We start from the raw sequence: 12500 nt of genomic DNA on the forward strand, positions 1-12500 counted from the left end.
AACAGGTATTCACGTTTCCAACGGGCCTAGAACTGCTCGGCCATATGCTGCACCTGCTTCCATCTCTGCTTAGAGTGGCTACCTATTGCAATGTCGTAGCCTACAGGCGAATCTCCCATGTTTAAAAGCTTGTTCAGTGTGAGTGGAGCTGGGTCTCTACTGTCTGAGGTGACGACGGTAGGGGGCCTACTGTTAATCGTTGCCTCCACTTCACAAAAGAGTGTGCATAGCCCTTCATAATCCAATTGCTGTGTCCCCAAGACTATATCTAGGACCCTCCTCACGGTAACTATCAACCGTTCCCATGCTCCTCCAAAATGTGAGGTGCCGGGAGGATTGAAAATAAATTCCACCCCACACCGGAGCAACTCATTTCACACCTTGTTCCCTGCCAAGAACTCGTAACTGGAGTCGAGAGCTTTCCACGATCCCACAATATTAGTGCTGCAGTCGCATCCAACTGTCTTGACCTGACCACGACGAGCCAAAAACCTCCTGAAGGCACTAATGAATGAGTCTGATGTGGGATTTGAGGCTACCTCCAAGTGTATGGCCCTCATGTTCAAGCAAGTGAATATATCTCCCCATTACTTCATTTGTGCTCTGCCACGCTTTACAAAGAATGGCCCAAAAAGGTCCACCCCGGTGCGATAAAATGGGGGTTTCCCCGACTCCACGCGATTAGGTGGTAGATCGGCCATTAGCTGCTCGATAACTTTTCCATGTGCCCTGCGACACCTGATGCATCTGCTCAGCACGTGCTGCACTGCTGCGTTGCCATTAACTACCCAAAATTTCTCCCTCATCAGACTCAGAACATGCATTGCACCCATATGGTTAGAATGCTCATGATAATACTGGATCACCATGTCTGTCAAGTGGCCCTTATACGGCAAAATAATTGGATGCCTTTCGCTCGGAGAGATATTTGCCAAAGATAACCTACCTCCAATGCACAAAAGCCCATTTCTCAGGATTGGTTTCAACCTTTTTAGGGAGCTAGAAACCCTAATAGTACCTCCCTTCTCAAGGCACTCTATCTCTATCTCGTAATCAACACGCTGTGTTACCTGCACTACCACAGTCTCTGCCAAGCTAATAACTTCGGTGGACAAATGTATATCTAGCTCGCTAAGCAGCTGCCTATGTTTATAAATAATGTACCTAGCAAATAGTAACAACCAACCGAAAGCTCTAAGGAGCTTGATCCACCTGGAATAGTGGTGGATGATTTTATGCAAACCTGTTTGCCTGATATCCAACCCAATCCTGTAACTAATTATTTGGTAGCCTCTAGTTCCGGTGGGTCCTACCTCACGCTTAACTTCTAATCCTTCCACGCCATCTGACATTTGAGCTGGCTCTGTTGGCCAAAAACACTCGTCCTTTACCAGAAACTCCGGCCCTTTTCTCCACCTTTTGGACTGCTTGAAACATGTTGCATCGTCTGCTGGGTTTCACTCAGAGTTAACATATCTCCACTCTTTCTGATCACTGCCCTCCCTTATCATAGAAACACGATTTGCCACAAATGTCTGGTATCTGGCTTGATCATTCCTAATATATCGCAAGACAGTTGTTGATTCGGTCCAATGATAGACCCCATCTACCCTGAAATCTATCATGGTCAGAATAGTGCTTCCGAGTCTTACGGCCAGTACCGCTGCACTAAGCTCTAGGCGGGGCACTGAAACATACTTCAATGGTGCTACCCTTGCCTTCCCCATGATGAATCTGCAAGATACATTTCCCCACGGATCCGAGACCCGCAAGTATGCCACTACTCCTAAATCCATGATGCTTGCATCTGAGAACAAATGCAACTATACTAGGGTGGCTGAATCCCATGGAATAACCTTCAGGCTTCTTGGCACACTTATCCCGCTGGTCTGGCTCAGCTTCTTTGCCCACGCCTTGATGCGGTCTGTAGTGTCAGAGTCCAATTCCATGTCCCAGGATATTTTTAATCGGCAGAGGTCCTGCATGATGACCCTATCCTCGATTAAAACTGGCGCCAATATACCGAGCGGGTCATAAATCGAGGCTATAGCTGACAACAAGTCACGCTTAGTCCTTGGAACTGAAAATAGCTCTGCCCGGACACCCAATTCATCAGTGGCCAAGTCCCACTGTACTCCCAAAGCCTTTGTCTTATGTGACTCTGATCCATCTATAAGCTCTGAGGTGCCCCTACTATACCAGTCCCTCGGGATGGATGACATAACCTCCACACAAGGGCTACTGAACTTGGTCAATGTAAATCCCCCTTTTTTACAGAGCTCCTTAACCTCTGACAAATTGACTAACAGTGCATCTTTGCGATCCTCGGCTCTCAAGCAGTCGTCTACATAGAAGTTATTGGCAACTGTGAACCGTACTCCCTCTGAGAATTCATTCCAAAAATCGCTTGCTGTCTGCTTCAGCACGAAGTTTGCAATGCTCGATGAAGAACAGGACCCGAACAGATGGACTGCCATTCTCCACTCTTTGGGTTCCTCGTCAAGACTATTTTCCCACCAAAAGAACCTGAGGTAGTCCCGCTGATGCTCTGGTACCCGTACCTGATAGAACATAGTATTTATATCTCCTGTATAGGCAAATAGACCTCCCCTAAACTTTACCAGCACACCCAGCAAAGACTTCATCATATCAGGTCCCTGCAATAGTAGGTCGTTCAATGATATACCCTCCACCTTGCTTGCACAGTCAAATACAACACGGACCTTGTCTGGCTTGTCTGGATGTTGCACACCAAAATGAGGAATATACCACACATTTCCCGAGCTGGCTGTGGTCACTTGCTCAGCATAGCCTTTCTGTTGCCTCTCTGTCATGAAGGCACTACACTGCTTAGCGTAGTTGCCATCCTTCACTAGCTTCTTACGAAGCCTGTGCATACGGCGCAATGCGATGTCCCTTGTTTCTGGCAAGGGTCCATGATTGTCATGCAGAGGCCATGGCACCTCGTAACTTCCTCCTACAGTTCTAACCCCTTTCTCTATTGCCTCTAGCCATTTCCTGTCCTCTGCAGACATTTCCCTTCTGTTAGATGCAACATCGTCATACTCGCGATTATAACTTTCAACCAGCATGCGGTCTAACTCAAGGCGCTTGCTTGTCACTTTGGATCCTATTGACATGCTCTTGACACCCTTTGTCCTTTGCCCCACATACTACCCAGCCCAATAATGTTCGTATGGCATGTGGTTCATGGAGGCGTGTTGAGTTGATAACTTCCCTTGGCTTGAGCAAGTGAGGAACATTGTCCCAATTAATAAACCCACCTCAGCATCTACATCTGGGATGTAAATCTCTCGAAAGTGTGGCCAGCGTTCCAGATCTCCAGCCCTGACCACATCACGCTCATCAATTGGTATGCGAGAGGCACTTAACACCAGAGGGAGTGTAATGCAAGTCTTGCCCTCATAGTCCAATACTGACAATCCCGAGACTAGGCTGCATGCAACTTCCCCTATTCCGTTGATGGTTTCAACATTCACCTTAACGTCCTGCCTCTCAGTGCAGCCTAGGGTCTGCATTGAAGCTTCCGAGACAAAGCATGTGGAACTCCCATTGTCCAAGAAAGCCTTCGTCAAAACCTCCCTTCCTTCCCTTAACCTAATCCTTATTGGCACAACTAACATCCCTGTACTAATGCTACCCCCTCTAACTGCCCTGAACATAGCAATTTTGTCATGTGTACCTTCCTCCTGAACCACTAAGGCCCTATTTTAGCGCTCAGATCCTACCACTTCTACTTCCTAGTGTCGATGCAACAGAGTTGGATGATTTCCATTACATATGTTACAACTTTTCCTGTTTCTGCAATACTGAGACCTATGACCACTTGTCAGACAGCCAAAACAGAGCCCCAACTCCCTTATGGCTCCCAGTTTTTCCTCGGGTCCCAATTGAGATATTTGGTGGCATTCATCCACCATATGGGGTCCTGTACAGTACCAACGTGAAAGCAGGGCAATTTTGTTACATGAAACTTTCCTAGCCTTAGTTAAACACTCGGCCTTACTTGGTGCTTTTCCTTCTCCTAACTGAGGGGTGTCTTCCCTTCTGCCCTTCTCAAATAGGTGGCGCCCAAATAAAGGATTTTTCAAGACCCTAGCCTCCCCTTCAATAAAACTAACCAAATCATCAAACAACACAGTCCTCTTTTTTTCACTTATAATCTTATCAGCAACTCTACACCATCGATCCCGCACACTAGAGGGGAACTTGTTAAGGATTAACCTCATTGTTTTTGGATTTTGTAATTCGGTGATGCCATAAGGGACGCACGAAATTGCATTTCTGCAGGTTTTAAGTGCCACCAAGTACTCGTCATACTCTTCCGCGTTGTTTTCCCTTATATCTTTCCATTTAATGATCTTATCCACAAACGCGGTACCGCGGCTATGTGTTCAAGGTTACCATATCGCTCCTCCAGCAACTTCCTTGCCTGCTTATAGCCCTCTGAAGCTTCTAAGTGGAGGCAAGCTGCCACTATCTCATTTGGCTTGCCTGTCGTGTATAAATCCAGATACCTCAGCCTTTCCTTATCATTCGTCAACTGGCTACTACAGACATCATCAAATGAGCGGATGAACCTAAAATACTTTGTATGATCCCCATCAAACTTAGGTATATCCTGCTTGGGCATTAAGCTTTTAAGGCTGCAAGAGATTAATGCCTGCATGACTTCCTTATTGCTCAAGTCCCCTTGGTCACTCCCGCCCAAGCTACGGTATCCACCTAACCTAATCTCGGGCGCTTCTGTATTCAAACGCATGGGTCTCTCACTCCCACTTACATCAGGGTTTGTGTGCTCCCTTATCCTAGGGATGTGAGTTATTTCTCTATCATTTTCCTTAAAATCTTGTAAAACCTTCTCCTCTGCCTCCACTTCAGCTAACTCTGCCTCTAAACTGAGCTTCTCCCTCTTAGACCTTAGCGCTGCTTCCTCTCGCTCTGTATCTTATTCATCATCAGTAATTTTGCTGCCAACCTGGCTCTAGAAGCGGCTAATAATACACGCCTGCTCCCAGTAGAACTCGCGCACGACCGTTGAGATCTCCCTGAAGCTACAGATTGCCCACCAATGACTGATGCGCCATCCCCCAAATTTAAATGTCCTTCCTCTTCCGTGGGCTCCTCAGTGCACTCGCCTACCTTGTGGCCCTGATTACTCCACTATCCTGCCTAACCTTAAGTCCCTGCAAAAACTCCTGTACCTCTACATCATCCTTCTCTAGGGCTTCACTTAGACGCTGACACAATTCAGACTTGTTCCCTCCCTTTGGGAGGCCTCTGGCTTCCAATTCCTCTCTCAGTTGCGCAACCTTTAAAGTCTCCATTTTCCTAGGCTCCGTTCTGGCCCTCCCTATGAGCTAACAAAATTCCCCAGTTGAATCGTAGCTGACCTAACCAATGAGTGGCCGAGAACCTGCACTACTTAATTAAGACCACTACCAGTACCTATGTTGCGACTTCATAAAGATCCTCCAAGCCTAGAGAGCAATCCCTAAATGTATCAATGTCTCGTATCCCAGTCCTCAACCTGAAATAACTCCTACCAGAAATAACTCCTACCTGAAACAGCCCAGCCTCTACCTGAAAGAACTCCTACGTGAAAGAACTCCTACTTGAAATAACCCAGCATCTATCTGTAATAGCCTGCCCTCTATTGAAAGAACTCCTACTTGAAATAGGTCACCTTCTTTCTGGAAGAACTCCTACCTGAAATAACTTGTAAATAACTCCTATCTAAAGAACTTCTAAATAACTCCTACTTGAAATAGCTAAGCCCCTCCCTTTTATACCTAAGTTCTAATACCGTACAGCATGCGGCAAACGCACATCTGTCAAACTGAGAACTTTAGTGACTATTGGCTTAGGATGACAGTGCCATAAGTTGAACTCTCATATAACTGTAGTCTGGACCAACCCTTAACCTTGACTGCAAATCATTCCAGCGCCATTGATTTAGGTACATCCTCATTTAACCCTCCATTAGGTCACGTAAGAGATATCCCCTCTGAACACCCCGAGTTTACCTTTGACCTTTTTCTTACTTCATGTGATTCCTTTGGAAGTTCAAAACATTCATATTTTCAGGGATTACATAGATTTTATCAAAATGTCCAGGAATGGGGTAATAACATCATAACTCAAAATATTGGTGGGATCTAAAATGCTAACATTATTTAGATCTACTCATTCTGATGGAAATGGTTTGTTATTGAATAAGCCCACACACGCACACACACACACACACACACACACACATATATATATATATATATATATATATATATATATATATATACATATATATATATATATATATACAATACAGTATGTGCAGTGATGAAAATGACCAAACACTAGATATGATCAAGACATGTCTGAGGCCTTTGTCCTGCACTGGACTAGAAACGGCTGCATTTATTGTTGTTATATATATACACTATATATATGTATATATATATATATATGCGTGTGCATATATACATTTATATACATTATATATGTATTTATATACATACATACATACATACATATATATATATATATATATATATATATATGTGTGTGTGTGTGTGTATATACACATACACACATATATATACAAACACACACACACACATATATATATATATATATATATATATATATGTGTGTGTGTGTGTGTGTGTTTGTGTTACATTAGTGTTTGAAGCTTTACGCACTAAATCATATTTATATGAACCTGCTGATGGTAGAACAAATCTGTAAACAACATTTGCTAAAGAATTGATGGAAAACTGAGAAAAATGCATGCAAATACCAGAGAGAGAGAGAGAGAGAGAGAGAGAGAGAGAGAGAGAGAGAGAGAGAGAGAGAGAGAGAGAGAGAGAGGACGTGCTTACCTTAATCCTGTCTTCGGTATGCAGGGTGTCCATGTGAATCCTCTAGTGAGGCCTGGGATTGTTTTCAACAATCTTCATAGGAGAGTTTCAAACACGACTTGAAGGATGGATAAAATGTTTTTCGCAGTTTTTTTTTTTCAAAGTTTATCACTAACACGCCGGGTAACACGAACTGGAATCATTAATGAAATTATACTACGCGATCTGTATCTACAGGGAAAGGTCTGATACTTCACAGAAGGCAAAGTGCTACACTAATTCAAACGGAGGTGACGTAGGCAAAGACTTTTAAGAATTGCAAGCCAGGTATTTTTGCAGTTACAAAATAAACAAGCAGAGAAATAAATGTGTAAATATATGAATGGGTATATCAATATGGAAAAAAATGAAAAAAATAAAGGATTAAGTCTCTTGTAACACAACGCAAAACAATGAATATGAAAGCGCTCTAAATCAACATTGTCAAAACAATAATAATAATAATAATAATAATAATAATAATAATAATAATAATAATAATAATAATATATGAAGTAGTACAGAAAGAGGTGAGCATATATTTCGTTGTTATTGCATCCATTTCTTCTCAAAATACCTTATTAAGATTTGAGTATGATTATAATGACTAGAACGAAATCATTCTGAATACAGATGTTCCTTGTCCAAAGGGGAAAAAACGCACGCACATCATTCGTTGATAACAATGATTAGAATTAGTTTTTATTCTTAAGGCCATCTAATATTTCAAAGAAATTCATTGTTAATAAATTGCCAAAAAGACACTCCTACACATATTATCTACAGCACTATAGAACAAAGCGATAAGACTATTAAGCTAAAAGACCAAAATAGCGATCGCAAAATCCACAGGTATAAAGCTCCCTTTATCTGCTCCCATGGTGTTAGGAATTCGCCGAAAACAAAACAAAAACTGCAATCTGACAACACGTTCCATGAAACCCTTTACGAATTTTTTTTCACGATGTTTCCTGAAAATAATCAACTTCCTACATTTTCATGGAAATGGAAATTACCAGTTGTTTTTACAGGGGCTGTGAGATATTTTAAACGAGAGAGAGAGAGAGAGAGAGAGAGAGAGAGAGAGAGAGAGAGAGAGAGAGAGAGAGAGAGAGAGAGAGAGAGAGAGAGAATGATCACAATTATGAAAAACGAACTCTATCCATACTATCATTGTGAATTTCTCAAGAATAACAATGCTAAACTAGAGGGGGCAGTCAGTAGAGCGCAGACCTCCGCCGCGGCAGCTTATTTCTCGACATTGACCTTTGACCTTAAGATGTATAAATTGGCATGGATTTTCATACACTCAAATATGAACCAAGTTTGATGTCTGTGACTACGATGTCCAAACTTATGTCTGATTACGTAAATTGGACATTTTGAGTGGCCGTGACCATGACCTTTGACTTTGACTTTCCAAAATTTAATTGTTTGCAGCTTTTAACATAATAGTTAATCCCAGCAAGTTTCATTACTCTACGATTAAAATTGTGGAGAGGATGCTGTTCACAAACAAACACACAAACAAGGGAGAAAACATAACCTCCTTCCAATTTCGTTGGCGGAGGTAATAAACCACATTGTTCATCCGATTTTGGTCTTACAGAAACTTCGTAATCACATAGTAGAAATGTATCGGAATTAGCATGAAAATTTGAACCCGGAAAGAAAATGCATCTTTAACAATCACGTTTCGATAAGAGGTGTACTTCAACTCCTTGACAGGAGTAGTTGAAGTGCTCTCCTTTGGATACACGTTTAACAACGTTTTTGATATTTGTGCGTTCTTTCGTTATTTGATAACGATCTTCTTTTTTTCTTTCGTTCATAAAATGTAAATTTTTTGTGGTCTTTTCCTTTAGAAGCAACGAAATTGCCGGACTTGTGATAATGTTTTATCGGCCAAATAATATTCAAGGGCATATTTCAGATTAGATTTTGTAGCTGAAAACATTAAGAATTGAGTCAATAAAAAGGTAGTTAGACTACTAACGACAATTTATAGCTACTACTCTATTCAAACTAACAGTAACTTGATATTCGCTGCACCCAGGAACGTATTGAAACAAACAATCAAAAGGTTTAAAGGCTACTCATGAATGGCAGAGGCAAGGGACAGTGACAATGCCCTAGCTAACAGGACAATGCTTAAGAGCCCTCTCAACCAAAGCTAGGACATGGGAGTGCCAGGCAATGGCTGTTGATGACTCCCCAAAACCCCATATCCTTAGCTCACAAGAATGGTGAGGTTGCAAACACTAATAGAAATTATCGAGCTTGACCAAGACTCGAACCCCAATACGACAGATCACCAGGCACGGTCGTTTCCAATAGGCCACCACAAAGCATTTTGTAATTAGTTGCAGCCACTAGAAGCGACACTATCTTGATAAACACAGGGAACAACAATATTTCTCTCTGAATTGATGATAATAAACAAGACAGGGATTCATTCTTCATTACCGTTGTCAATTTAAATGACAAATGACTTCTATTTATGGAACGAACCCAACCTGTCATGACATTGTGAGCCGAGCCTTTCCATTATGCTTATTAACGTCGAGATAATGCTAACTTATGCATATTGTATCACGGACGCTGCTAGCTTCAACATTTCACAAAAACAGTTTCAAAGAATCGTGTTTCATGAAATCAAAGCAAAACACAATATTATTCAAAGAATAGTGGAACGTACCCATACGCTGAACAAGGTTTCATATGAATCATTTCCAGTCCATCATGGGAATTATTATTATTATTATTATTATTATTATTATTATTATTATTTGCTAAACTACAACCATATTTGGAAAAGCGGGATGCTATAAGCCCAAGGGCTCCAACAGGGAAAACAGCCCAGTGAGGAAAAGAAATAAGGAAACAGAGAAAATAGCCCAGTGAGGAAAGGAAATCAATTAACAGGGAAAATAGCCCAGTGAAGAAAAGAAATAAGGAAACAGGGAAAATAGCCCAGTGAGGAAAGGAAATCAGTTAACAGGGAAAATAGTCCAGTGAGGAAAGAAATCAATTAACAGGAAAAATAGCCCAGTGAGGGAATGAAAACAGTTAGCAGGGAAAATAGCCCAGTGAGGAGAGTAAATAAGGAAACAGGAAAAATAGCCCAGCGACGCCAGAGTACATCTTCAAGCAAGAGAACAACAATCACTACCAAATCTGAGAACAGAGGCAAAGAAACAAACAACCTGAAGAAGCCAGAGGAAAGGAAATAAGGAGACAGGGAAAATAGCCCAGTGAGGAAAAGAAATCTGTTAGCAGGGAAAATAGCCCAGTGAGGAAAGGAAATAAGGAAACAGAAACAGAGAAAATAGCCCAGAGAGGAAAGGAAATCAGTTAACAGGGAAATAGCCCAGTGAGGTAAGAAAATAAGGAAACAGGGAAAATAGCCCAGCGACGAAAGGAAATAAGGAAACAATGAATAGGGCGCCTAAGAGAACAATCATCGCTACCAAACCTGACGAAAGAGGTGAAGAAACAAACTCCCTGAAGAAGCCACAAAGGAAGATCCCAGCAAATAACAAAGGTCAGGATTTGCCAGCTCTGCAATGCAAGGGATGTAATGCATCAGAAGCTTTTCCGGGGGTTAACCGGAGGCAAGGGTAATCTCATTAGCCCCCGTTGTGTCATTAGTTCACGGAAGAGTTAGCAAGTACAAGACACTTTGATATCTAGAATGGGTCTTAGTAGCTTTTTTCAAGTGTTAATTTTAATGTTGTTACTGGTCTTAAAGTGTTTTATTTTAATTGTTTATTAATTCTCTAGTAATTTACTTATTTCGTTTCCTCACCGGGCTATTTTTCCCTCTTGGAGCTCTTGGGATTACATCATCCTGCTTTTCCAACTAGGTCTGTGGCTTAGCTAATAATAATAATAATAATAATCATAATAATAATAATAATCTTTAGTTCTGAGTTGTTATCAGGTACAGTCGGACACTAGAATTCCAGGCACACATGGCTCTGAGAAAGTTCATTTTGTTACACCATTGGTGCGTGGTGATTAACCAAACAGCTAGTGTAGGGGCTACACAGATGACCCTTCTGTACAATAAGGGTGTGACAGGGTGTACTTCCCCAGAGACAGGTGTGCCAAGTATTCCTGTGTCCAACTGTACCAAATACTTACAAACCTATCTCAAAAGCTGATATGTATTTTGGTTATAATTAGTAATTAGAGTCTTATATTTGATGTTTTGATCTATTAATATAACCATTAGTCGATTGTAAAAATATTGTCATATTTGTTTGGATCCAGAGAAGATGCTCTATCTTATTCTCTTAATGTGACTGGAATTATCTATTTCCTTTCATTAACAACCACATTTTATAAGTTTAAGACAACAAACTTGGGATACAATTAAATCTTCCATTAAAGTATATGAAAATTCAGCTAGATTATAAGCCTGCACATACACATACACGCACATTATTATTATTATTATATATATATATATATATATATATATATATATATATATATATATATATATATATATATATATATATAATGTAGGTAAATATTATTGGATGGGGATTTCAGTAAAGTGACTGAATCCCCGAAGATGAAAGCCGGAACTATCTACATCTTAAAACCGACTTCAGAATATCACTCAGAAACCCTTTCTACACTATATCTCCCTCTCTACAAATGTTGGCAAGAATATCCTGTAATATTCAATTTTATTGTGAGTGTTGTTATTCATATTCAACGGCACCCTTATAATTTCCTAAAAATTGTTTACCTATCCTGATGTGAGTAATTCTTTTATTCCCTTTCAGTATCATTAATGCCGATGATAATAAATCTAATAAAATGTTATATAGTACCTGAAAGTGCTAGTTTTCCATTGCATAGCTGTGTATTGATCAAGCGGTTTGCTAATTTACCTCTGATTGTTATGTCTTTGTCATTGTTTCTCCTTTTGTATATAATAACTTTCTATTCTGTAATGCTTTTCTTCCTAATAAGTTAATACCCCTTCGATTTTGCTTTATTTTAACGATTGTAAATATTGAATAACAGTAAAAATTATATTATAAATGATAAAAAGTATAGACACAAAATATTTTTTTACGAATCCTTTCCCGAAACTCCAAATCCTACAGCTTCTTGTTTATCCGTTCCAATTCAATTTCAAATCATCTAGTAGCACCTTCCTTGAAGAAATCCATCTTCTCCACCCTATCTACAGGACCAAACAGCCAGAAAACACAGCGGTCCTTTTTTCATTCGTTTGTGAAGGTTTTTGCCTCGCCCCTGTATCTCAATTCTTTCCAATTCCTATATTTCCTATTCTACATTTAGATGCAACGCAACAATTTCATCATCCTCAATTTCACTTCCATTAATTTTTTTCCGGTTTGCTAACATTGGTACTAATCACTAGCTTGGTCCGGCCTCATATGATAGCTTGGGCAAATGGACATGGAAGAAATTGATATATATCTATACAGGTATTTATAAACATGATTCAAGCACAATATAGTCTATATTACTTAAGATTTTCTTTCACCTTGAACAACCCATTTTAAACGTGAGAAATAAAAGCTCTTTTAGTAG

The 12500-nt window shown here is 40.4% G+C and overlaps 2 protein-coding genes across 2 annotated transcripts; both read right to left on the reverse strand.

Annotated features, from left to right (window-relative positions):
• Positions 1 to 587: 587 nt before the first annotated feature.
• LOC137634195 (uncharacterized) lies at positions 588 to 1352 on the reverse strand. The gene has a single exon (XM_068366466.1). It carries the CDS (start codon positions 1350 to 1352, stop codon positions 588 to 590), a length of 765 nt encoding a protein of 254 aa, XP_068222567.1.
• A 471-nt stretch (positions 1353 to 1823) lies between these two features.
• Positions 1824 to 3140, reverse strand: LOC137634196 (uncharacterized). The gene has a single exon (XM_068366467.1). The coding sequence runs from the start codon at positions 3138 to 3140 to the stop codon at positions 1824 to 1826; it is 1317 nt and encodes a 438-aa protein (XP_068222568.1).
• Between the last annotated feature and the right edge of the window lie 9360 nt (positions 3141 to 12500).

The sequence above is a fragment of the Palaemon carinicauda genome, chromosome 44 (genome assembly GCF_036898095.1).
Source record: "Palaemon carinicauda isolate YSFRI2023 chromosome 44, ASM3689809v2, whole genome shotgun sequence".
NCBI lineage: Eukaryota > Metazoa > Arthropoda > Malacostraca > Decapoda > Palaemonidae > Palaemon > Palaemon carinicauda.

Bases quoted from the DNA above. Each gene is read 5' to 3' on its own strand.
- LOC137634195 (XM_068366466.1), bottom strand. From the start codon at position 1,352: ATGTCAGATGGCGTGGAAGGATTAGAAGTTAAGCGTGAGGTAGGACCC.
- LOC137634196 (XM_068366467.1), bottom strand. From the start codon at position 3,140: ATGTCAATAGGATCCAAAGTGACAAGCAAGCGCCTTGAGTTAGACCGC.